Source organism: Zootoca vivipara, chromosome 1, assembly GCF_963506605.1.
Source record: "Zootoca vivipara chromosome 1, rZooViv1.1, whole genome shotgun sequence".
Classification (NCBI taxonomy): Eukaryota; Metazoa; Chordata; class Lepidosauria; order Squamata; family Lacertidae; genus Zootoca; species Zootoca vivipara.
The window spans coordinates 49,176,385-49,204,057 of record NC_083276.1 but is presented as its reverse complement, the minus strand read 5'-3'; the positions used below and the strand labels follow the sequence as shown (position 1 = coordinate 49,204,057).

Below are 27,673 nucleotides of genomic sequence, written 5' to 3'. Positions count from 1 at the left end.
AGCTGATCCACTTGTGTCTCTATCTGCCCCACACCTGATGTCATATATGGGAGCAGGTGGGTGTGGTTTGGGGAACATGGCCTCAAGGACCAAATCTGGCCAGTGAGCTGGAGGGACCTCACCCCTGCCATAGACTTTCTGAGGGCATTCCCACAAAACTAAAACCCTTCATCAGCTTTACTTGTTTTAACAAAGCCATTTCTTGTATGATAATTAATTTGAGCAGAGTCCTCCATAACAGCAGTAGTGAAAAATGGAACAAATAACACATTTATTTTCTTTTATTAAGTAAAGTATTTTAACCACACAATAACCCAACAAATAAATAGTTAAATATTTGCTGGGTAGGTAAATAAAAAAGAGGGAAATATGGAGCATACCAGCCACATGTCAATTAGACTATGTTATGTCTTTAATCCTAGAAAAATGTTTATACTGACACTTAGAACAAATACATGAAAACCGAAAGGTTTTTTCCACAATACACTTAAAACTAAATCTAATCCTTTACTATATCCTTGCTACATCCTGTCCTCTCTCCCCCCTTGGTATTCTTTAAAAAACAAAAACATCCTTAAACATTCCTCATTATTCCTCTACAAATTTATTAACTTTTTGATTTCCCTGCCTAACCCCAAGATACGATGTTATCTTGCTCATGGTTGCCAGGTCAGCACCTCTATTTAATTAACTCTTTGTTCTAGCTGAGGGGGAAAGAAAACTCAAAGTGTTGGGGTCTCCCTGCACAAGACTTCAAAGTGCCGCCCTCCTCCTCCTCCCTAAAGAGACAGGAGTTCCATCCTGAGTGATGTGCTTTCTCTACTGTACCCTTCTCCACAGCAGTCCTCCATTTGCGGGACCAGTCTGTTAGCTGCTGTGCATAGCTCTTCTCAATTTTGGCTCTCTCCTGGAAGCAGGAGACAAGGTCGTGACACAGCCGGCTGCCATCATCCACCCGCTTCACTGTCCGCTTATAGTTGCCAGGCTGAAATTAGATTAACACCATCAGTCATTCTTGCACACATCTCAGATATATCTTTAGGCAGAACAGGCAAGCCTTTTGAAGGCTTCTGAGCTCTAGGTTCACTCCCATCCCAGGACCCCGCCCAAATTCTCAGCTGGAGCAAGGAAGGTGGGGCGGTAACTGGCTTGTCTGTTATGGAAACACATTCCAGGGACTATTATTATTATTCAGCACTAAGGATCGTGGAACCATTTAAAAAAGGGGTATCCAATGACAACTTGTCCTAGGCTTCCTGTCAGTACTTCTCTGTCAGGAGGTACTGAAACCAAGGTTGATTTCGTATTTCTTAGCACATCCTATGTGACTCTAGACCAGGCATCCCTAAACTGCGGCCCTCCAGATGTTTTGGCCTACAACTCCCATGATCCCTAGCTAACAGGACCAGTGGTCAGGGATGATGGGAAGTGTAGGCCAAAACATCTGGAGGGCCGAAGTTTGGGGATGCCTGATCTAGACAAAGGGGAACCCTTTTATTCCCTTCTTGTCCTCTCTTACCTCCCAGAAACTGCCACTGGGCGCCTCCCCACCAGTATCATCTTCTGATGACATCACTCTGGTTTCCTTGCAGCAGAGAATTTTTGCAGATTTTGGAGCAGCTGGGAAGAAAAGCAAAACAACTGTTTATGTAGCAGAACATGACAATTCCAATGAGACACTGAAAAGTAGAGAGTTATCCAAACCCAAACAGGCTAGCCCCATTATACTGAATGGGAATATTGGTCACTATCTACAGGGACAAGAATGAGGTAGGCCTTCTGGTTCCTTGTGGGGGAATCTTCACATATAAGTACCACTAGTAGCACAAAGTACTTACAGGACAAGTATTTTCCATAATGCTGGGAGGAGTTGGGTTAGGACCAGACTGGGACATGTCCAAGTATGTACAAAGGCACATTCCCCCTAGCTGCCTACTTTTCCAATTCAGTTCACAGTGAGGAGCGTGGGAGGCATCTCTGGTAAGGCATCTCTGTCCCAGGGGAGAAATCTGGAAGCTGCTCCTGCAACAGCTGAATCCACTGAGGAAGACTGTATATAGATTTTTAAGGGACTAGATGTGTCGTTTCAGTACATCCGAGCCCCTATGTAATATTCAGAATTACTACCTTGCCTACAAAAAGCTAATGCCATCAGTCAATCTCCAAGGTTCAGAAGATTGCCTTGATTCTTACGATATCATCAAAGGACTTTTGTTTGTTCCCTTTCTGGATGGAAAAGAACTTACCAAGCTGTTTAGCGGAACAAAATAATATTGTCAGCGCTTGAGCTCTTGGGTTTAAGTAGACCATAGTTATATCTTACCGTCACAAGAGTGGCTACACTGTGGTACATTTGCTCACTTTTCACCCTAGCAGCAGCCTCCAGTGGCAGACTTTGGGCTCTCAAATTATAGTGGCACCTGGCACCCCTACCTCTTGTGCTCTGTCCTATAGCACTGTTTTGGCACCTCCAGCAATGAGGCACCCAGTGTGACCGCACTAGTCAAGCTACCCTAAAACCACCTCCTCACTTTCCTAGATAATTCACTCGCCAATATTCACATGCTTGTCTAGTCACTGCAATTCTGGTAAGACTGTGTCAGTGGTCTCAGCTGGCATGCATGTAATGTACACAGCAAAAATAGAGGTTCCCAGGCACCCTCCACAGCCTGTTTTGGTGACAGGAGGATTCCATTATCATAGTTCATTATAAAGGTTAGCTCATGGTTAATGACTGATGGACATACTTGACTGTTGCTCATTGCCTCTTGCACATTCCTTGCTATAAAAAGCTCCCCCACACCCTGGAAAGGTATCCGACTTGCTCCCATGGCAAGGCAGAGCTCCCATGGCACAAAGGACTGGGTTTCATCCTCCCTTTAAACGCTTGTGGCAATAGTTTCCATGATACTGAATGCTCCGAGAGATCCTTAAGAGAAAAACTGGCACCCAAACAGAAGGTGATTAAACCACTGCTATGTTGCCACATCGGCCCTCTCCTGTTACAAGGGAAAGAGTTTTTAAATGCATGCACCTGGTTTAGTTACTGAAAACTCTAACAGCCCTAGCTCACCTGACTACCAAGGAAGTTAAATCAGCTACCAAGCAAGCCCAAAGACTCCCTCACAACTAACTGGCTCACTTTCCCTCACACCATAGCTGCCAAGTTCTCCCTTTTTTTAAAGGAAATTCCCTTGTGCTGAATAGGCTTCCTCGCGAGAAAAGGGAAAACTTGGCAGCTATGCCTCACACACGTTTTAAGAGTCCCAGTTTCGTTACAGATTTACATACCCAAACACAAGGCTGCCAGATACCAAGAGATGGAAGGGACCTCTCTGGGTTCTTAAAGTGCTTGCTTAGTACACTGGAAAAAGTGGAGTCAACACAGCTTTGTAGCCAATTCTCATTGGCCTGGCTCAGATACAGCTACTGCATCTGACAATTAAGAAAACCCTCTCACCCAGAGTGTTCTTCTCAGTTTCAGCAGAATCTAGGGAGGGGCACCCTTAAAAAAGCAACAGGAGCAGCTACCCCCTGCAATCCAAGCTCTGCAGCAAATATACTGGAAATATGCCACGTCCTAGTGTAAAAAGATATTACCCCAGAGTTTAGAAGCACCAGGGTGGTATGAAAAGGCCCGGTCAGGACAGCTGTACAAAGCAACAGCTCCTCACCAACCGGAAGGAGCCAACACAAACATGGATCCCCTGTCCCAGGCAGCACTGGCCCATGGCCCAGCTCTCCCACCTGCCCCAATTAATCTGCCTGACTTCCTCCTCTGGGCATCCTATAGCCAAGATAAATATGATGCTTATTTATGGTTTTAAAAGATGCATCTCATTCTTAAATAAAAACAACACTCATTGAACAATAAATATCCTTTGGACAATCAAAATTCAGCTTCCACATAATTTGAGTCAACAAGTGATTTCTTCAATCTGAAAGGCTAGGAAATGAAGTTTACCCAGCTGGATTTGCTCCGACTGGGCCCCAAGCAATGCTGCAAACTTCTGCAGGCAGAATATATATTGACTTATGCACAGCACCATGTGGGGATGCTCATACAGGGACCACTCAGGTTATTAAACACATCAACACAACTGCTGATTCCTTGCGAGCTAAACCAGGGAGATCCCAGAGTGTAATAATTAAGAAGTAAAGTTACTGTAGGAGTGGCCCATGGGGGTAGCCCAGTCTTTTTGTTTTTGCTTTAAGAGCTTAAATATACTTGTTTGGGAAAGGTTACCTCCTCTACAGTGGATTGAGTTTCTCTAACTACAGTATAGTAATTGTGCCCCTCCAACACTCTCCTCCCTCTCAAATTATAAGCACTTTCTCTCTGTCTGTGGGTTTCTTTTGTTTTTTTGAACATACAAACTTTTCTAGAACACCAAAGTCACAAGAACCATAGTCCCGAATCTGCAGCTCAGGGGTTATTTAAACGACTAAGATGCCAAATCAAACAAATTAAAGCATCTAGTTCTTCAGTTTCTGGAGTTAAAGTTGAGAATGTTTGTGTTGGGAGGCAAACACAGAACAAGCCAGAATTTAAAAGGGGTGGGGGGGAATTCCCCATTACTTGAATTATTTGATCTATAGCTTTGAAACATATGGACTGCTGTCATCACATGCCCACACATTCCAGGAAGCCTGGCTATAAATTATCCACCTGTATAGGTTTACTGAAAACAGAACCTCTCCCTGTGCACCACCCTTCAATACACCCAGGTGGTGCCTGGGCACTTGAGTGGAAGTTTAAGAAAAGTGCAACCACCTGAAGCTTTTCCACCAACAGGACCACTCAGTGCTTCTGTGGTTGACAGCAGCACCCACCAATAGACAAGCTGCCCACAAGGGTATCCAACCTATTCTGACCTGATAAAAGCTAATGTATTTTATTACCCTATGTTGCATCCAAACACGCAGCACATCAGCAAGTATAGGTAATCTTTATGGGACTTGGGGCTCAACTGGTCAACTGGTATAATCTCATATTCAAGTGTTTCCAAACTGGAGTAAGGGATCCAGCCTGACATGGTTCTATTTAGGACCTGCAGGACCTTCTACCTACTCATTACTTTCTCTTCATACTTCAGGAATATTTTCTCAATCACTCCATTGAAACCACACTACCCACAGTCATTATTATACTATTAATATTAATTATTCTGCAAATAAACAAGACTAAAGCCAGCTTTCAGTAGAGCTCTGGGAAAGTGGATTCCAAGACAAGAAATCTTTCCAGGTCCCCGCTGTGTTCTCTATCTTCCCTGCCACCTTGTGTCACAAGAAGAGCTGCTTACAATACTAGCCAGGATGTGAGCACAAGTGACTGAGCAAAGGCCACCAAGAGCTTATGACAAACTTTGTGGTGAGGAGCAGAGACTGTTCTGCATCAACTTCAATTATAAATAATCTTAGTTTAGATTTTACAAAACATTATTGAGATTTAATATAATCAGACAATCCAACAAAAAATACATTGCACGCAATACAAATCAGACACCAATAACAAAGAAAACGAATAGCAAGAAACATGTCATCATTCAGTAAAGAAACAAGCAAAGCAACAGGAAATACCTGTACTGCTTAGATTAAATTAAAGATTTGCACTGCCGCCACCTGTAGTTAATCCATTGGGCCTTTAAAATGACACATAAAGAAACACTAGTACTCACATTTTTGGAGTGACCCAAAGTTCACTTTGTGGGCTGCAGCTATGGCACAGTATAGCTTTTAAATACAGTATTCTTTTTGAAGAGGAGCTTGATAAGCTAGTATTCAACAAAGGAGCTGTTGCTCCTGTGCTGAACAGCAGCAAGTAAATCCTATGCACGCACATTTGTGCAATGGGTGTTTTTCCTTGTCCAGGGGGCACTCCCTAAGGAAGAGTCACCTGGTTGAGAAAGCAGCCAGGAACAAGCATTTCCCGGCCTCTCCCTTGGAATCTATGCCTATCTCAAATGCCTGATCCAGTTTCAGAGAAGATTTAGCCAAGTGTTCCAGTCCCACAAGTGACACATCTTCCAAGCAGGAGATGACATTTTCACACCAGAAACCTTGGCAAAACAGCAAGTCAGAGAAGAGTCAACCTAAGGGAGTTCAGGACACTCGGCTTCCTAAATATCCCAGCAGTTAATAATCTTTGAATTAACTGCATATGGAACCATATTGGATGTCTCCAATGTAAACAGACCAGCTTGCCAGATCAAAGACTCAACACTCCTCTGTGCTCCTGATACAGTAGCTGGTAATATGGGCCCAATATATTTCTGTACCTCAAAAATCTATACTAGACTTTATATGCTTAGCCAGCCTGTCTCCAAAGCTATGACTTTGTAGATGTTTCTCTAACATTAAGCATATAATTTTCTTAGTTTCAGGATACTGTAATTTGTATTGCCAACAGACACCAATTTATTCAGAATGCAGTCCACAGCAGTTCTACAGACAACCATACATTTTATTTTGCCTTCAGTCCAAGGGGGGAACTAGACAGATATTGCTCAATTGAGAAATTAGAGCTCTCCAGCTTCTACCTTTCTTTCATTATCTCCAAAAGTGAACAAATGTGCCACATCTAAAGGAAAAGACACCATTATTCATTAATGCAGAAATAGGTGAGAGAATAACTCCTCAGCTTTCTCCCAGCACCTAAATAGTACCATTTTATAGCATATGTGCTCACAGCTAAATATTTGCTTGTTACCACCCTCATCAGCTGATGTTGGGGTATTTTTAACTTTAATATGTAATGGTATCACTTCTCCTGACTCATCTCCAGATGAATCAACTGTATTACTTCAGTACTTTCAAAGCACTTTGCCATTTGTGTCGTGTACATTTCTAACCTCAATGTCAACTTACTTATGAAAGCCAGATCACTTCCAGCTCAATAAATTTAACCAAACTGCTCCCTCCCATCTCTATGTTGTGGGAGGAGTGAGTTCATTTCCAAACCATCCTTCACTTCTAGACAAGCCTTGAAGAGCTTGGCTGTCCTGCTTTCCTATTTGGCAGCTTACATCAGAGTCAGACAGTTTCCCCAATATTTAAACCAACCTTTCTTGTTATAGTGCTGCCTCCCCCAATCTGGTGCCTTCCAGATATTTTTGACTACAGGGCACTGGGTTGGGGGAAAGCTACTGTAGCACAACACACACAAACACAAACACAGTGAGGCTTTTCTCTAATTGATAAAATTGCAAATGATTCATACATTCTTCAACCTCTTCCTAAAACAACTGAACCAAAGACATAACTGGATCAATAGCAAAAACTGCATCTATTCCTCATGTTTCCCTTAGAATTCCTGTTACTTGCCATGGCATTCTCCTTGATTACAAGGGCTTTTAGGAACAACGATGACACAATCTGTGTACTGTGCCCTAGCCAAAGAACAAGAGGAGCCAAGTAGAGCAGAAAAATTGTGCATTAACCAAAAAACAAAACACCAAACCATGGGGCAACATTTATCATTTCCAGCCCATTGCACATGGGTATTTTTTAAAACACATTTACAGGCTTAAAATAGTTTGTGGAACTACATTTAATGTGTTTTATTTACATTAGGAATCACTGCAAAAAGAAGAAAAAATATTGGCCACCAAGCCCTATTTACAGTTTGGAGAGTTTGATGACTTGTTTCACTGTGTTCGTGGTTCTTTTCAATGTACTGCAGAGGATTCCCACCCCCACCCCCATTCCTGTAATGTAGAAATTGCTCTAGGTTTAGTAGCACTCAATATTTGCTTCAGGCATGTACCCAAGCAAGTTTCCCAGACAGACTACCAGACAACTCTATTATTATTAACATACAGAACATACATTTTTACCCTTTAGTTGTGCCCGATGTACTCAGGGAACTATTGAATGTGTTCCAGCACTTCAAAGCACCAGCCAGGTGAACACTGCCTGATATAATAATTCCTATATTTTTTTGGGGGGGGGAACCCCAAGCTATTATATCAGAACAAAAACTCTTTAAAAAAAACTTTGTGAAGGCAAAGATACATTTATTGGGATTCATTAATATGAAGGGCTATGTAGCTATTACAAAATAGTGCAAAAGGAAAGGAAAGGGGGGGTATTTATTCTAACTCCATTTTTCTGTTACTCATTGTAATCAGTTCCTCTGCTTTGATGATGGAGAGATTCATTGTTCACACTTCTACAGCTATTAACTAGTTTACTCAATTACTTCCTCCAAGAAGAAAATCTAAACAACATGAAAGGCAAAGTTCAGAGCCATCCAGAAACTGAACCCTAAAGAGCAACAACTGTACACAAGCCTATTCTGCAGAATTTAGAGGCCTCTTTGGGGGGGGGTGTTGGAAGGAGTACGGGGAGAGACATGCCTGGGAACAGCAGATGGAAGAGTGAGTCGGGAGGGCCCCCCATCCATGAAAAACCTTGATGACGACATTTCCTTCAGCATGGAAAGGAGCCCAGATGTAACTGGTTTATCAGCTCTCTCAACATTAAACAAAATGTACCATTTAGTCCTCAAATAGAAACAACATTTGAGGGATGGCTAGTGCCAGTGGAATGGAAGTAACTACTGTACTCTGAAAATCCCAAGTACAGTACTTAGAGCTACATTCTAAAAAGTATAATGATGGCTCTCTTTCAAAGCATAGCCTCTGTGAGACTCTAGAGGTGCCCTTCCAACTCACTGTACTTTTCCCCAATTAGGCCTTAAAGCTTATAACTTTCCATCTGTGCAACATGGACATCTCTGTATGTTTTATATCTGGATCTTCCTGCTGATGAGAATTTGCCAGTAACAGCTTTCCACTCCCCTGCAGGCTATGCCTCCAACCACGTGCAATGCCACTTTATTCCTTGCGATCTATCCATCTTCATGTGGGAATTTTACTTTAGAACAGCCTTTGGCTGACTTGGTGCCCTCCAAATGTTTGGTGCCCTCCAACTCCCATCAACCACAGCTGCTTTAAAGGTTCGGCACATCATAAAACCAGAGTATGATCTAATAACGTTATCTATTTACCCTCTCATGCTAATCAGCAGAACCAAGGGGTAAAATACTGGACCACTTCAAGCTGCATGTGGGATCTGCTTGCCTGACTCTCCCCCATTTAAAACAAAAACAAAACAAACTTACAAGTGACCATCTAAGAAAGTTAAGCTAGACAGTTTTTCCAGACGTACCAATTTATTTTTTTCCGCATAATATTGAAAAAAGACTATTTGAAGCCATACAACAGCTCACAGAAACAACATGACATTATAGCACAATTATGTTCCTCGCCACATTGCCAAAGCTTTAATGTTTAGGAATGCAGGATGCAACTGTGTTATTTCCCCCCAACAAGACACTGTTCCAATGTCCCTTTCAAAACAATGGGCATGAGGAGCTAACTGTGGTACATCCCTTTTGGAAAAAAGGAAGTTAGCTGGCAATCCTTAAAACTGGTCCACTGCTGATTTCCACTTGGTTCCAGTAGTAATTGTGCCTGCGTAATGCACACAATGCGGTGCAAAATAAAGCTTCCTCCTCATTACTTTGTTTTATTACAAATATTTACATTAATTTTTAACAGAAGATAGTGTTATAAGAAAAATAGAATCTTGGTGGGAAGTATACTCCCTTCTTGGCTTGCGGCTTCTGTCACAATATTCTAGAACTGCAAAACAAAGTTTGCACTATATGCATTAAATTGTCATCACTGTATTGACACTTTCTGAAAAGCGCTGAGCTCATGGGCTCAAGTGGAAGGATGTTGCCAGCATTAGCCAGGTTTACAACCCAAACCCTTTAGACTGATAGTTGTTTCTGAGAATGTAATATAGGCACATTCCTCAGGATGTTTTTTCACCCAGTTAGTATTGCTGGCAAATTGTTTCTCTCCATACACCCTCACACGCCCTGCCCATTTCTACATGGAGAATCATGATCTCACTCCAGAAGAAGAGCCCTAGTCTGCATTCTGTAAAATTAGTGTCTTTTAATCCCAGGTTTTCTGTTTCAGATACTATCTCTGCAGCCCTCTGTCAGACATATTATAAGCACAGGCGAGACTTATCAAGATGCTTCCAGTTTGGGATCATTAAGTCTGTTCTTCACCACAACTACCTCCATTTAGATGTTGGCAAAAGCACACAGCAAATATACAGAGAGCAATCTCTGTATAAAGTTATACATAGCAGGTCATGTGATAAAGCAATTGCCTTATCCAGGCGAAGACATCTGCCAAGGACTTCAGCCTGGAAAAACTAATCATTTGAAGAAATCTTGAGCAGCAAATAAGAGAACACACACACTGATAAAGGGCGAAAAGGCTGGGGGTATAAACAGAAACAACTCGAAAACATAGGTATATGCTTTCCTTTAGACATTTGCCACGCCACCTTGTACTGCAGATTATATCCTAGTCTTTATCAAGGTACATAGAAAGAACTCCTCCTCTAAGCTCAACAATGCCAAGGTTGGGTTGCACTGCTGTTTCGCAGTCCCTACTCCCAAGCACGGGCAGTAACAAGACAAACTCACAAGAAGTGTGTGCAACAAAATGAGGCAGGAGCATCATATAAGAAATTAGTATAGACTTTAAACAAAGTCCACTTAATAGTTGACCACTTAAATAAGTTGATCACGATAAGAGGAGACTAGACAAACTGCATACTATGCATTCCTCTAGAGCTGGTAATTCAACTGTTAAGATTCACCAATAAAACTTTTTTTTTGGGTAGGATTCCAAATGTGGCCAAACAAGTACACTTAAACCTGAAGCAAAACCTGTTTAAACCAGGATTAATCAATGTTTAATATTGAAATAAGTCACGATGGCTACAATGCACATTAAAGCTGATGAAACCACTTTGAAACACCATGTTTATGTCCCTCAGTTTTAATTCAATCTTACTGGGGAGTGGAGAGAGGAAGGAGTGGGATACTTACACATTTGTGGCATTGGCAAAAGGCTGTTTGATGCAATGGTTAAAGAAAAGCAGCTACCAAACCTCCATTAGGGCTTTAAACACTTGTGATGACACAGCGTTTTCCACTATGGACTTCAGGTATACAATAGCGGGGGTCTGATATATCAGGCTCTTCTGCTATAAACAGCTATATAAATGACTTCTTATGACAGTGAACCTTCTCAAAAACCTAACATTAACCATATGATTGATTATTCAAGTCAAGCTTAGGGAAAATCCAAACACATCAGGAACTATGGAAGAGATGCTCTGGAAACCAGAGAACCAATGAGTGAGCAGACATGCCTTAGAACCAGTATCACACACACTTTTACAGTGTGTGTAGTTAAGAGCATAAGCTATGAGCTTGATCCCTAGTCCAATGCTCAGCCCCACTATTAATTCACTGCTTCGACTTAGTAAGAGCTTCTCTCTCAGCTTCATCTTTCTCACCCGTTTTTAATATAGGAGTAGAGTAATACTGGCCTGCCAGGAGGTTTATTTTGAGGATTACCAAGATAAACTGCTGGATGGGACAAACACTAAATGGCCTGAAAAGTAGCAGATCCCATCAATCTCTACAGCTCTAGGTGATACACAACAAATCAGTTAAGGAGTTTAACTCCCTAGGCCATGGGTAAGCAAACTAAGGCCCGGGGGCCGGATCCAGCCCAATCGCCTTCTAAATCCGGCCCACGGATGATCCGGGAATCAGCGTGTTTTTACATGAGTAGACTGTGTGCTTTTATTTTAAAGCATCTCTGGGTTATTTGAAGGGCATAGGAATTTGTTCATTCCCCTCCCCAAAATATAGTCCGGCCCCCCACAAGGTCTGAGGGACAGTGGACGGGCCCCCTGCTGAAAAGGTTGGCTGACCCCTGCCCCAGGCTTATTATTTGCTAGAGGGAATCTGAAAACAGAAGGTAGAAAGATATATGATAGATAGATATAGATAGCCAGCCTTTCTTACATTCTCTTTTTTGTGTGACCGTAAGGTATTTACCAAGCCTGTTCCCAGAATGGTTTTTTCAGACCTTGTAGAACACAGAACTTGTCTTAACTTGTGATAAAGTTAGTTGTGTAAAAGGTTACCAACCGATCAGAGCAGTTCATTTGCATAATCAAGGCAGGTTACAGAAGCAACAGTGAACACTACAACATTGTAAATAAAAAGAAAAACACTTTTTAAGTCAATCCCATATATATTCTAGTGTAGTTCTGATGTCAGTGATTTAAATCTACCCTATGCTAGTCTATTGATATGACAGCTCAGTACTAGCAAGCAGAAACTGGCTCTATAATTGACTAGAAACTACTGCGTAGGAGGCATTGTGTGGTCAATACTGTGCTCAGCTACCTCTTTTGAAGGCTGTGGATCAAGTGAGGCAAGTGCTGACACAGATGACTAGAGAGAAGTGTGGGCAGCCTGCCAGTATTCTGACCTCTCCCTTCTTTACACCAGATATATCCATACCCATGTAATATCAGTGTAAAGGTTAGAGAAGGGAAGGTCAACTTCTATAGTCTCAGGAGTCACTATATTCTCCAGATGGTGGGCTGGGGGCCGAAATTTATTTGGCAGGTCAGTCCAAACATTTTATCAGTGTATTCAGGTTCTGCAACATCGTTGGCATCATCTAACAGTAAGGGCTCCAAAGTCATAGTGCACATGGCCGAGAACTGCATCTCTCTCTGGCTTTTGTATTTATAGCAGTGTGACATCTTGCAACTTTTGAAAACTGTTTCCTTTTCAAGAGGAAAACTTTAGAAAATATGTTACTATTATCTTGATTGAAATTTAATAGGGTCCTGAAAAAAAGTTAATTTCAGGACTGGAGGTCACTCACAGGTCACCAGCTGGCCATCCTTGTTTTACAGCAGCGATGGGGAACCTATGGCCCTCCAGAGTTCCCACCAGCCAGGATGGCCCATGGTCAGGCACGTTGGGGGATGGAGTCCAATATCATCAGGAGGACCACAGATTGCTCATCTTGGTTTTTGAAGAAGTACAGCCACTTGAGAAGCAAACTTCTCAACCATATAAGCAACAAGCATATATATGTTCTCTGTTCCAGTTCAGTCTAAATTTGAAATTCTTTATTTTCTGTCCTCCAAAAAGAAATTAAGAGTATTTCACAGAATATCCAGTCTCATGATCTGGAATCCTACAATACAGCATCTCAATAATACCTTCCTTTGGAAAACAGAATAGGTTTTTTTTAACTGATAATCTATGAAGCTCAACCCATACAACGTATCATTGAGAATGCAGTTTAAGAATCAAACTGGAGAATGAAAATCCTGTATAGCTTCACTAGTCACCTCATTCAACTCAACATTGCGCTCTTGAATAAAGCAGCTACAGCAGTGTTTCTCAACCTTTTTTGGGCCACGGCACACTTGTTCTATGAAAAAAAATCCCGCGGCACACCAACTCTGTGCCGCCCTATATTTAGTTTAGTTTGGAGGGGAGATGTAAAGCATGCCACTGAAGAACTGCTGCGCGGTAGCCAGGCGGACCCACCAGGCGCAGAGCCTGTGGAGCGAGCGGGGACACGTTAGACGGCACACACAGACCCCAGGCGGGCAGACACAGGCGCGCAGCTGCCGCCTCCTCCCTCCCAGCCGCCCCAGGCAGCCGCCGCCGCTCTGGCCCGGCGAAGGGAAGCCCTGCGCAGCCTTCCCCGCCTGCCTCCTCATCCCCAGGCGGTGGCGGCGGCGCCCTCTCTGGCCTCCGGCTGGATGCCGACTCTAAATTTTGCCGCGACGTGCGGCGGCGAGAAGGGCGATTTGCATTGTCACGTGCCTGGCGGCCGCCAATACACAACGCTGACCCGCCGGAAAGGAAGCCGGCCGGGTCAGCGACATGACAATGCAAATCGCCCTTCTCGCCGCGGCACACCAGCCAGCGTCTCGCGGCACAGTAGTGTGCCGCAGAACACCGGTTGAGAAACGCTGAGCTACAGTACCATATCTAGTTATTTATACCATTATAAATATACCTACAGAAAGTTGTTACAGATTTTCAAACATTAAAGGTTAGCAGCAGACAATAAGAACACCAGTATGAGCAATTCAATTGAGTTCCATAGGACAGACCACTGTTTTTAGCTTTCCCATATAGCTATAGCAAGGCCTTCACCTTTAAGGTGGATTTTACTGAAGCCTCTAAAAAGCTTTATAAACAAAGTAGTAGCTGCTGCCCTAAAACATCTTTGCTGTTCTGTATGGTTCCCAATAGCATTTTTAAGCCTGACTTTGTACTTCAGCTTTTACCCAACTGATACATATCCATCTCAACAGAAGTACTGTACTATCATATTATGTTGCTAACATATTAATGCCAGATCCTGGTCAGAAAGAGCTCGCGTTTTCTTGCCTTCCAACATCCATCTCTGTCTAAATGCAGAAATGTTTTTGTTATGCAGGAAGAATATGCCTCCAGGTGTTGTATGAACAAACCCACCATGGAGAATACTAGGCAGGCTACCTCTAGCATTCATCAGGAAGTTGGAAGTAGTGCAATTAGTGCCTTGGGCATGTTTAGTTCAAGTCTAGAAGAATGTTGTTTTAATGACAGGCAGCACCGATCAGTTTAGCTTTATTTAAAACACCCAAAAGTTTTTTTTAATGGGGGGAAAAATCACAGCAGATTTGCAGAATGAGGCTAGTGCCTTCGTTCATCTAACACAACATGTTTAGCCTGGAGCATCTGAGGTACAATTCACATGAGAAGCAGCACCCCACAAATGGACCATAATCCCCAGCTATCCTGTTAAAAAATAAAGCACTCGTTTAGTCAGAAACAGGTTTGTTCCCACATTTCAGTGTTTGCAATCAATGAATGAAATAATAACAATGACTGATATTCAAAGAAGCAGAGCTACTCAGTTCAACAAAGAGAAGTCTAGAGCAACACACTCATTGTCTGGAGAAGGAACTTCCTGATTCAATTTTAATTAAGCCCTTTTTTGGTCTTTCCTGATGAAGAAGTGATTGCTGTCCCACATCATCATCATCATCATTATTATTATTATCCAGGATTTTTGTGTGGCTGTGAACAGGCACTAATATGTCTACTAAAAACAAAAATGTAGCAATAAAGACAGAGTTCATGATCTTTGAACTCTTACTTCATACCAAAGAAAAGTGATCCCACATGTTTGCAATGTGTTGCTGGAAAAGATAAAGAGTATCATTATTATACATGTACCTATAGTGTATAATAATGTGGAAATATGGCTGAGAGAGCATGGGCTACGCTAGCTTGTCAAATGAGTCCCTGTAGAATAGTCCAATGTCATCACCCTAGCATGCTGAATGTGTGTGATTTTTTGTAGGCCGTAGTGGCCAGGATTTGCCTGATTATTTTTCTATGCCACATTTCATTCAAATGAATTGCAAAGGGGCTTACAAATGATAAGTAACACTAACAAAATAAAACAATAGAGCAACACAAACACAGCGCAAATCATATAAAATAATTTGGTGGCAGTAAGGCAGAGAACCACCCTCCTATCACTAGCATTCCAACAGCTTCCCTGGGCAGCTTCCCTTGCCCATTTTTCCTCCTCACTCACTGAAGCCAAAAGCCACCATTCCAAATGGGCAATAGAGCATTCCATTCAGCAGGTAAGCTTATCTTCTCCAGTGAGAAAAAGTTGTTTAGGAATGGAGTTCAGGAAAGAGAGGCGAAATGACATAAGGATACACATTTACAATGCTAAAGCAGAACAGATTTACAGTACTGTACTAAAACAGGATAGATTAGTAAGTCACAGTTCCTTCAAATATATTAATCACTACAGGCCACACTTACGTTTCTCACTTACGTTTCTCACACACAGATCAAGCAGTTGTACTTGGATACCCAGTGCACAAAGTATGTGCACAGCATAAGCTATGAAATGCACACAAATGCACAATATGGCAGCTTTGGTCCAGAAGATGTCCCGGTTGTGGGATGACAACCCCCCACAAAGGGCATATTGCAGCATCAAGAAGCTACTTGTTGGGGGTCACCCCTTTTTACATAGGGTGTTTTTGGGTAGGTGTTTTTCCTCCTCCTGCATTACTATTCTGTGCTGTTGTTTTGTTCACTTTGTCATTGGCTAGTTTGTTGTTTTATTTTCTGGTTTTAATATACATTTGTCCCTGTTTTAATTGTGTTATTCTTGTAACTCACCCTGGGAGCAGGGCACAAATAATAAACAAATACATGCACAGTAACTTGCAAAAGATAAAGCCTATTTATCTTAAACCTTGTAAACACATCACTACGCATACATGCTCCATTCCTAAATGTTATGACTTCTTTTTGAGCTTCTAGGGCAGGCATCCCCAAACTTCGGCCCTCCAGATGTTTTGGACTACAATTCCCATCTTCCCCGACCACTGGTCCTGTTAGCTAGTGATCATGGGAGTTGTAGTCCAAAACATCTGGTGGGCCACAGTTTGGAGATGCCTGTTCTAGGGCTTCCATGGTCTCCCAGATCAGGAACTGACACATCTGCTATATAAGGCAGTGAAACTCCCCCCCCCCCCCGCCCAGATGTTTTTCTTCAGCTAATCAAACTACCAGTATGTTTCAAGTTGGCATATGAAGATAAAGGAATTCAACCTTTATTTCAATTAAACCTGGTAAATGGGCCTAAAATGTTAGGTTCTGTGACAGGAGGGTAAGAGGAAAGATCTGCTTTAGAATGGTGTATTCAGCCTGCTTTAAAGATTTACAGATCTGCAGGGGTGATGCTAAGTGATAAAGCCAGTGGTTTGTGTCTGTTTGAACACAAGGCCCCAAACATGCAGAGTTTTAAGATATGAGTTACTTGATTACATATGCTAACAGTGCAAAGAAGCATCAAAGACTGACCTAGAACTGAGTATCTCACGGTTTATCATGCCAAAAGCTACGGTACCTTGTACCTATGGAAATAGCCTACCGTAGTATATTTGTCTCATTTTCCCTTATTCCAGTTGTTTCCTGAGTGAGTTTATTACATCAATTTATATCGAACAGTATTGCAGTTAAGGTGTAAGTAACAGAGACAAACTAGTTAACTTTGCGGCGTCCTACAATCTACAAAATTTGTGCTCCTATTCTAGTTTCCTCCATACACCGGGTTTAGGGCAAGTAGCAACATGGTTCTGCAGAGAGTAAAAGTCAGGCTGGTGGAAACTGAGGAGCAATCTTACACCTCACAGTACCTGGGATCCTACACCTAGCAGACATCAAAGTGGTTTGAGAAGCAGCAAGGCTCACTTGTGTTTGGCATGCTGAAGGGATTATTTTGTATGAAGAAGACTATTTCAAAAAATAAAATAGCCAAAACTGATAGCAGACTGATGGCAGGAAAGTTATAGTGCATTTCATACATTCCTACTTCCTAACTGGCAACTGTGTGTGTCAACTTAAGCAGCCCTTAAGTTTCTTCAACAGCCAGAACTGTCAGAAGACCCAGAAGCAAAACAAACCTTCCCTGAGCCACAATGCATCTAACTCTGTAATGCAGTAGCAGAAATTCCATTCTTGCTCCACCTAGCAATCGGCTCACACCTAGAAACAGTCAGTTCTATCCAGCATTTGTTTAACGCTCTGCTTCATAATTGCAAATCCTCTTAATGTTATTCAACGTAAAGTTTAGTGGAATGAACATACGCCTTTTAAAGCAATGTTTTAACTCTTTAATACTATGGGAGGCATTTGAGAGTTATACTATTAACCATCGGTAAAAACCTCACACATTTCCATGCAAATAGGTTCATGACTGACTTTACTGTCCCTGGTATTTGTGATTTTTGGAAGCCATTTGCTGTATGAGTAACCCAGACAGGCACATTTGAAGCTGCATGTGGCTTTCTCCCTCCTCCTTTTGACCAGCCCTTCAAATAAATAGATCGTGTTAAGTGCAACAAGTAGGTAAAATTTAGCTGGCACAGAAAGCTGTTGTACTGGTTCACGGTTTGTACAGCTTGCAAAGCTCCTCTGACATTTCCTTTGAGGAGCTTCTGACCTCTTCCATGACCAAGAAAGGACAAACCACAGATGGTCTTTTCTCTCTTGCTACAACAGAAATCCAGTATTAAGTTCCCTGTACAAGAATATCAGCACACATATTATCTTCTTTCCTTCATGGACAGAGTTACCCAAAATAAAAATAAAAATATCTGTGGAGCCAGGTAACAAGATCCCACAGGTTCAGAGAGCAACCCCTGGTGTCTGCATGTCCATACCTCAGTCTTCAACAAAATGCCACTCAACCGTACAGAGACATTATCCTCAGCATCTATAAGGGGACCTTCCCTTCCACTTTTTCTCCCCAGCACAAAACTGCAGCAATACTGCAGCTGTTTGCATTTCACCTTATGTTGGCAAGACTTGCTACTTCCATTTTAATTCTGTAGCGTACAAGCTATACAGCTTGAAACTGTCCCACCCCTTCTTTCCAGTCAGAATTCCCAAAGCTTTAAATACAAAATTATTTTAAAAAGCCAATCTATATATTACAAACAACTAAATTTTAGCCTACAGTATAAGCTAGCCAATAACAATATAATATAAATGGCTCTACTCAGAGCATGACTTAGTTTGTGATCACCAATTGTGTGTTATACTGTACTCTTATTTGGCACCCCACCTTTTAAACAAATCAAATTCTAATTGGCCCAGAACTGTAATATTCAGCCATCTCCTGCTGGAGGAAATTTCATTTTGGTGGCTAAGCATAAGCGTTTTTACCCAGACCCTCAAACATCAAGTTGTAGACGGTGGCCGGGGGAATAATAAGTGTGGAGGGAAGGATCCTAGTGGCTTTTACTCTCTTTGGCAGCCCCTCTTGCTAAACTCCCCTGCAAGGCCTGCGGCTTCCAGTTTCATTGTGGGAAGCAGCTCGCACCAGATCCTCCTTCACAAAGGAGCTCTGTCATCTTATCTCCCGCGCCCGAGCCCAGTTACGCACCAATCAGGCGAGGGTGCTCCCTAGCATAGGGGTTCCCACCCGAAAGTTATCGGCCTTAGCGATGACAGGAAAGGGGAGGGGGAGGAGCACAAGTATGAAACAAACCTGTTCAGGACGCTGCCAAATCCTTAGTTCCTAATGTTTAAAACTGAAGAAGTTGGCGAGCGCGTCTGTCCCTCCCACCCGTAAGAAACCCATGCCTCCCCGCCCCCCATTCCGACTCTCCTTCACCGGGAAGATCTTGGAAGTGGGTGCGGCGGCAGTTTCGCCCCGGACAGAGGCTACGACCTACCTGCCCCCGCGCAATCCAGCGGAAAGAATGTCCGCTGGATCAGCAACGTGGGAGATCCGAAGCGCGCTCGCGCCCCGCCGCCTCTGCATGCGCAGCAGCCCTGACTGGGGAGGAGGAGGAGGGGACGAGGAGGAGGAGGAGGACGGTGGAAAGAGGGCGAGCAGCCCCGGGCGCCCGCCAGCCGTCCTGAGAGGAAAATAAAGGCGGCTCAGTTATCCTCCCCTCCCTCCCTCGAGAGTCGCTGCGTTACCTTCTCGAAGCTGCCGCAGCTGCTGCCTCGAAGACGACAATCGCTCTCTGTCTGGCGAGGCGAAAGGGCTCGGAGCGCCTTTAACTACGACGCAGAGCAGGAGGTCGAGCGCAGCAAAAAGGGAACAGGGATCCTGTGGCTCCTTGCTCGGGAATATTTCCAAGAAAGGAACTTACCTTCTCGGTCCCGCCCTCCCAAAACAGGGGGGACGGGACCCAAAAAAAGGAATCTCCCTTTCTTTCCCCTGCTAGAAGAAGAATGGGCTCTTGTTGGAGGCGCTGCGAGTAGTCCCAGCCCCCGAGCAGAGCCCGCAGGGAGAGGAGGTTACTAGGAGACTTACCTCTCCAAGTTGCTGCTCCGGAGACTCCCGCTCGGAGAGGAGTCCTGAGGCTCGCCGGGATCAACCAGCGAAGCGTCCGAGGGAGGAAAGGCTGGGCACGTTCCTCGCCAAGCCCACCCTGCCCGGATCAATCCGCCTCTCGCTCCTCTCCTGCGAAGCAAACTCTCGCTCTCGTTCGCTCTGTCGCCCCTCCCCCTATTTCAAGCGGCGGGACGGACAGCAAAGCGTTGGGGGGGGGGAGGCCGGTCCGCCTCCCGGGCGGTAGGCGGACCCACGCAGCCCCCCGGAGACCTCCGAAGGGGAGCGCGGCGCGACTCCCGGCCAGAGAGGCCTGGGCTGCGGGCAAGCGAGGAGGGCGAGCTCGCTGGGCAAGAAGAAGAAGGCTCCCTCCACCCTCCTGCCTCGGGCCGAGAGGGAGGGAGCTTCTGATCCGATTATCCCGCTGTCGTCGTGGGGATGAAAAGAGGCCCTGCCCAGCAGCAACAGGAGAGGCTGAGCTGGCCGCATTTAAAGCGGCGGCGGCGGGGTGGGGGAATGGTGTGGTGATATTCGCATAACCGCAGCCGGGGCTCAGCTTCGGAAGGAGCCGGGTTTCAGTCGGGACATGCGAGGAAAAGTAGGAGCGCCTCTGCACATGTGGAGAGTGCGTGACTCTGGCGCAGCCCTCACGGGCCCAGGAACGCGCGAGCAGGGATTCCAACCGGTGCGGTTTGCAGGCCCTGTCGCTCCTCTTTCCTTTTAAGCCGTGGAGCACAGCTCAGGCTGAAGCAACAAGCAGGCACCGAGGAGGCTCCGGGGATATCGAGGCGGAGGGTTTTCTGCGATGGGGCAAACGGGGAACAGTCGCACTCGCAAAGCCTGTCGAAGGGCTATGGGGCTCTTTCCCTGCCAAAAGAGCAGTGATTCACCCGGGCGTCCTCCTTCCCAGATTGCTTTTTAGTATGTAGTTGGCTGGGCTCGGCACTGCCGTGAGGAATCCCCTTGCCAAGACTGCTGCCGCTGCGCTCTTGGAACAGCCAACTCACCTTTTCTGCTGCCCCACTTCTCCCTTGGGCACAAACAGCCAGTTTGTTGGCTTCCAGGCACAGAGCACTGAGATGTTTGTCTGAAGAGAAACCAGAAGTCTTAAATAGGATGCTGGCTTGTACGAACCCAGGCCATTAGCCTTTCTACCCCAGTGCTGTTTACACTGACTGGCAGCAGCTCTCTGGGGTTTCCAGCTGGGATCTTTCCTGGCCTTCATCTTTTGCATGTGCTCTATCACTGAGCTACAGCCCCTTCCCCACTCATCCTTTCTGAAGGCCATGGTGTCTTACTATGCTTAAAGAGATGCCTTATCGACAGTGCTTTTTTCTTTAAAAATGTTTAGGGGTACTCTCATTTTCCTACTCATATTGAAATACTGCCCCTCAGTGAGGCCAAACCTAGATTCACAAAATGTTTAGGGGTATGTGTACCCCTACGTACCCCCCAGGAAAAAAACACTGCTTATTGATGCAGTAAAAGACATGATCTTATTGCTGAGTTTCTCCTTTCCCTCATCCCCTAATTTGGTTCAGGGTTTTGTTTTTAACAACCCTTTTTCTCTTCCCCTTCTCTCTTTTTAACACTCCCATCTCAAGTTTTCAGTTCCTACCTTTTACAGCCCTTTGGGATCTTTGAAAAGTGGAGCTGCATTCTCCACCTCCCTTAAACCAGTTTAGCTATGACTCAACATTTGAGACAAGGTTTTGCATTACATGCATGGGAACATTTCCCTTTCCCAGTCTACTTTCTGTTTATGTTAGCCTTGACAATCTAGAACTTCTGTTATTGCAGAGGGTATAGGTTTGGATTTATTACTATTGTTTTGTTAGGTGGAAGAATGCTACTGCACAGAGTCTCAATTTCCAAAATAAAACTTGCCAGAACTAATTTCTATCTGGAGCTTACACCCTGGACAATTTTTTCCTAATCACATATGGGTGAGAACCATTGATTGGTTACATGGTGATAAGCGAAAAGACTTTGCACACACATTGCATCAGGAAAACAAGCTGCTGAACATTGATGGCAACTGGAACGTCCCTGCAGTATGATATAGGTATTACACACACATTTTGGAACATAGATGCTAAGTTTTCAGAATGGAAAAATACAACTTCAGTCATGTAGCCCAGTCCTAAACATTATTACTTTGAAACAAGTTCTATTGAACTCAGTAGGATTTAATCCTAAATGCATATCACTGTCACCTAAAATGTAACTTGTGCAGCAGCCTCTAAAGTCACCACACTTAGTTTATGTTGCTCCACCTGTTCCCGAAAAACAACAGATAATAACTCAAACTCCAGATAACTGACTCAGACAAAGGTTGTGGCCCCCATTAAGGTATCTCTCTCTTTAGATCTCATTAAAATACCTCATTACAGTCGTACCTCAGCTCCTGAACGCCTTGGGAGTCGAACGTTTCAGCTCCCGAACAATCAAAAACCGGAAGTGAGTGTTCCGGTTTTCTAATGTTCTTTCAGAAGCTGAACATCCAACGGCTTCTGCGGCTTCTTATTGGCTGCAGGAGCTTCCTGCTGCCAGTCAGAAGCTGCGCTTTGGAAGTCGAATGTTTCAGAAGTTGAACGGATTCTGTTCGATTTCCGAGATACGACTGGAATCTGATTAAGATTAGGTCTCGGACTTGTAGTCCATACTCAAGTAAACCACATATTTAAAAACATTAATTTCAGCCTTGCTCTGGAGCAGGAGTGGTAACCTTTGACCCTCCAGCTGTTGCCGAACTAGAACTCTCATCGGCCCTAGCAAGCATGACCATGGATTATGGAAATTGGTAAAAATCCTTTGTCTTTTAAACCCCCTAAAACTAAATTCTGTTGATCTCTCACAATAGTCCATGCAGTATGCTGACAGTAGTGGTTTTTGCACCTTCATTTCCTTAGAGATTCTGCTGTGACAGACTTATGTGCAATCTTTGTCCTCATAATTATTTTGACAACACTATTACAGGACCTAATAATGCCACCCACAACATGCAGGGTTCATTCACATGCTCATCTTCCAATGTGATTTACTGCATCACCAGCCAGTGATGCCCTTGGGCATTCAACATTGGACAAACAGGCCAGTCTCTATGGAAAAAATAAATGAACACCAGAAATGGCAAAATTCAAAAGGCAGCAGGGGAATATTTCAATCTTCTAGGACAGGCACGTCCAACAGGTAGATCGTGATCTACCAGTAGATCCCTGGACGTCTGTGGTAGATCACTGGTAGATCACTGGCTCCCCCTAAAGAAGCTCAACAACTTTGGCTCCCTTTAAAAAAGCTCAACATTTTTGACCTGTACCCCAAAGAAATGGGGCTTTCCTCCCCCCTAAAAAAGCTTTGACCTGAACCCCCCAAAACGGGGTAGATCACTGTGAGTAGAACATAGTCTCTTGGGAGTTGGCCACCCCTGTTCTAAAAGGTAAAGGTAAAGGGACCCCTGACCATTAGGTCCAGTCGTGACCGACTCTGGGGTTGCGCGCTCATCTCGCATTATTGGCCGAGGGAGCCGGCGTATAGCTTCCAGGTCATGTGGCCAGAATGACAAAGCCGCTTCTGGCAAACCAGAGCAGCACATGGAAACGCCGTTTACCTTCTAGGACACTGTAAATGACCTTCAAGTAGCCATGGAACAAATGAAGTTCAAAGCGAGACTTGCTGAATTACAATAGATCAAGCATTTCAATGCTATCACTTGTGGATTGAACCAAGCCAAAGGATTTTTTAGCACATAAAATGTCATAATTGGCATACCAATGCTAGGATGTCTGTGGCATCAAAAATTGTTTTGTGACTTATTGCTGTTAAGTATGTAATTTTCAATGTCTGTACTTTTCTGCATTTCATTTCCCTCTGACCTCACTTTTTACAACACCCCCCCCAAAAAAACTTCATGCATATGATGAAAATGGAGTATAGTGCACAAATGTTTCTGTCATAATAAATGTGTTTGTCTTTAAGGTGCCAGAAGACACTTCACTGGTTTTTCCTCAAAACACAGGTAACATGGCCAGGTCTCTGGATTTTTATTTTTACTTTTTGTTCTTTTCTAAACACATAACTCTCTTAATATTTAATGATTCAGTTAAATTTTTCATCTCTCATAAATATTTACGTACACCGAATCATAAAGTTGAAATAAGGACACTTGAAGTGGAACATAGAACAAAATGTTGCCTTGTACCCGCATCCTGACAGGAATGCTGTTGTCCTTCCAGCCATGCTGGAAGAGAAGACGTGTAGTGCTATTCAGAGCTTGCAGGAAGGGACACAGAAAAAAGTGAAAAGTCTTAAGACACTATTCCCCCCCCCCACCTGCCTGAAACTTTTCCCCATGCTATTTATAATGCTCAAAGGTCTCAGGTTCAGCACTGACATCCAGCTCTGAACCTAAACACGTTATTGATACATAAAGGTAAATATTCCGAAGAGTGTGAAATGTAAATATTTCTTCCTTCCTGAAACTTCCCATACAGAGTGTGGGTTGGCAGCTTTGAACTCCTTGGAACACAGCCTCAGCTTCCCAATTCCTATCTCCAGGATACTTTGCATCTGGACCAGGGAACATGCAGCCCTCCGGATACTGGACTCCAACTTCCATAATCCCTAACAATTGGTCATGCTAGCCGGGACTGATAGGCGTTCCAACAACATATGGAAGGTCACAGGTTCTCTGTCCTTGCTTTAAGATCTCAGGCCAAATAGTCTTCTCGCTCAATTTCCCTTCTCCCCCGTACCAAACTGACACCCCCAACAGTTGTTCTCAATATTTTGTAAGGCCTAGTAACAGATTAGCACAGGTCCTGCTTGGTTATTTATTTATTTACACGCTGTTAGACTTCACATAGCTGGGGGAGTTTGCTCTGGATGTAGGATCCACGATCTTCTCTGTGGGTGGCATCCATTTCCTTCAAAACCGACAAAAACAGGGCCACCCAGGTTCAGTGCTAATGGGAATGATGTGGTGGTAGTTTGTCACTGACAAGGCACCAGGTCTTTCATTACGGTATATGTTTGCACTTTATTATACTCTGTTTTTCCTCCAAGCATCTCAGAGCGGCTTACGCATGATTCCCAGGTGGTTTCCCATCAAAGTACTGCTCAGGGCAAGATCCTTCCCCCTTCAGTACAGCTGCTCAACTCTAATATTCTGTCTACAAACAATTGTCTAGATTAAAATCCATCTTCAATAAAACCACACACAATCACCTTGGGAGTTAGCAGAGATGTGCCAAGTGTGCTTGCTCAGAAAGGTTACGGTAGTTCCTGGTCTTCTGGTATGCAAAACTGAGGCAATGGTTGTGTTGAATTACAAGGAAGGGTGGCAGCAGTTGGGATTCATGGAACAAGGGAGACAGTGACCCTGATCCAACTAAAGTGAGTTGTGGACACCGCTGATCAGCTAATTGTTGGCACAGGGGAAATCCCTTCCTTGCACAGCACTGAATATCATACAGTGATATTCATACTGCTGAACCTCTGGTGCCTACTCCAGACTTTTTTTTTTAATTATCCCAGCATGCATTTTAAATTTATTATAGTTTCAAATTATTTGTATTGCTTCTCTTGTATTTCTGTAAACTGCTTAGAGGCTATTGCAGTTAAGTGGTATGGCAATTATTAAAATAAATAAATGGATGGATGGATGAAATAGAATGAATGAAATAGACCAGTGCACAGGGTTTCCCCAGTGTCACCCACCAGCTGATTGTTGGCAGCAGACAAGTGTTGTGCACACTTCACAGGCAAAGTGACATCTAGTGATTATTAGGTGGGTGGATCCACCTGTCAAACTTGGCCCAGGGGGGAGGGGGGCAAGGGGAGATGGCCTGCTGGCCAGATCCAGACCCCTGTTCTAATGCTTACATCCACTTGTAGCATTATTTTTAACATAATTATAAGGCTGCAGTTCTGTGCATATTTACTTGGAAGTCTCATTGAACAAAATGAGACTTCTTTTTCAGTGATTTTTATTGTATTTTCTTAATATAGAAGAAAGGGAACAATAAAAATATTAGAAAGCATGAAAAAATACTGCTGTCATAATAAAATAAATGAGACTTCTGAGTAAGTGTGCATCAGCTTAAGTTTGAAAGAACATACAGTATGTTTATGCTTTCAAATATGAAGCAAGTGCAAATTAGTATGACAAAAATCCCAATTAGTCCATGTCAAAGCATTCCCTTTAGCTGTTGATTTATATATCCTTCTCAAGCCAGTGAAGCAACTGATGTCTCAGGGTTTATGAATAGGATGTAAAAGGAAACATCTATTATTATAATTACTATTATTATTTTTACAATTTGCTGTTACTGAATAACAGTTGACAATGGATGAGAATCCATAGGTCTCTGAAAAGAAGACAATGAGAGCAATGAATAATCCAGAACAGCAGCATAGATTGTTCCAGAAAAAGTAGCTTGCAAACTGCATCCAATGTGTGTCATTTAATTTACTCAAATGAGGTTTGACTGTGGATACAATTAGAGCTGAAATAATGAATTGATTAATTTGGCTTTTTAATCAATTGCAGCATCAATAATAGATTAAAATATGCCTGATGCAATTTGCATTTGATTGTTCTTTCCCTCTCTCATTTGGCAGCTCTTCATTGCTCTTTCCTTCCTGGCAGAGTATTGCCATTTGTCCATCGTTTTGCTTTCCTTAATAATGAATCTGTGCTGGAAGTCCTTTTCCTTTTGACATTGACAGAGCGCATGAAAGATTGCTGCTAATTTAAAATTATTATACATGTATAAAAATAATAATTCTAGGTGACTTCCACATGTTTTTAAGGTATAGAATGAAATGAAACTTAATTTTAATGAGCTACCTAACTCTGTGTGCCTAGGATCCCTGGCCACACATAAAAAGTTTGTACTTTTTATGTGCAGGGAGTGTACAGATGGTTTGGTGAATGTATACAGACCAGAAAGAGGGTTTCCGACTGATATTTCCTCCCTAATGTGCAAGGAGGGCACATGATTTAGTTCATGGGTAGGCAAACTAAGGCCCATGGGCCGGAAGCAGCCCAATCGCCTTCTCAATCTGGCTCACAGATGGTTTGGGAACATAGCTGCCAAGTTTTCCCTTTTCTCGCGAGGAAGCCTATTCAGCATAAGGGAAAATCCCTTAAAAAAAGGGATAACTTGGCAGCTATGTTTGGGAATCAGCATGTCTTTACATGAGTAGAATGTGCCCTTTTATTTAAAATGCATCTCTGGGTTGTTTGTGGGGTCTGCCTGGTGTTTTTACATGAGTAGAATTTGTGCTTTTATTTAATATGCATCTCTGGGTTATTTGTGGGGCATAGGAATTCGTTCATCCCCTCCCCCAAATATATAGTCTGGCCCCCCACAAGGTCTGAGGGACCGTGGACCGACCCCCTGCTGAAAAAGTTTGCTGACCCCTGATTAGTGGTCAGTAACCTGAAGTATAGGAAGGGGCTGCCAGCAACACAATCTCACAGTACAGAGAAGCATATAAAAGCTTCCATCTTCATTAGAATCAAAGTACTGAGCTACATAATCAAGAATCATTCAATGCAATTCTTGAGTTATAGCTTCAGACTATAGGATGAGGAATCACGTTTGAGTGGTTTCTGCCTAAAATCTGTAATGTTATTTATTTAATAATAAAAAATTCCTCGATTGTAAGAAAAAAAATACACCTTCAAAATCTATATATATTAAAATGTAAACTAGCCATGTCCGTTAGTATCCACTTTTCACCAAAACCGCTTGACTGATTGCGTTCAAATTTTGACACAATGCCACATGCGAATGTGAGAGTGACCCTGTACCGTTTTCAAAGACAGATGTCACACCTGTGCCAGGTAAAAACCCCAAAAACCCGTG

The 27,673-nt window shown here is 43.3% G+C and overlaps 1 protein-coding gene across 8 annotated transcripts in view; it reads right to left on the bottom strand.

The window, feature by feature from the left end:
- PACSIN3 (protein kinase C and casein kinase substrate in neurons 3) overlaps positions 1 to 20,218 on the bottom strand; it is a 28,154-nt gene extending 7,936 nt beyond the window's left edge. For 2 of the 8 annotated variants that reach the window (XM_035114982.2, XM_035115034.2), the window contains exons 1-3: positions 19,782 to 20,218; positions 1,520 to 1,620; positions 829 to 985 (exon numbers count right to left, since the gene is read on the bottom strand). In XM_035114982.2, the coding sequence (XP_034970873.1) occupies positions 829 to 985; positions 1,520 to 1,573 (211 nt within the window). In that variant the 5' untranslated portion in view covers positions 1,574 to 1,620; positions 19,782 to 20,218. Of the gene's footprint in view, positions 1 to 828; positions 986 to 1,519; positions 1,621 to 5,678; positions 11,751 to 19,004; positions 19,027 to 19,191; positions 19,384 to 19,441; positions 19,582 to 19,781 lie in introns of those variants that run through there. The other 6 variants (XM_035115026.2, XM_035115044.2, XM_035115000.2 and 3 more) reach the window with 5 other exon arrangements.
- Between the last annotated feature and the right edge of the window lie 7,455 nt (positions 20,219 to 27,673).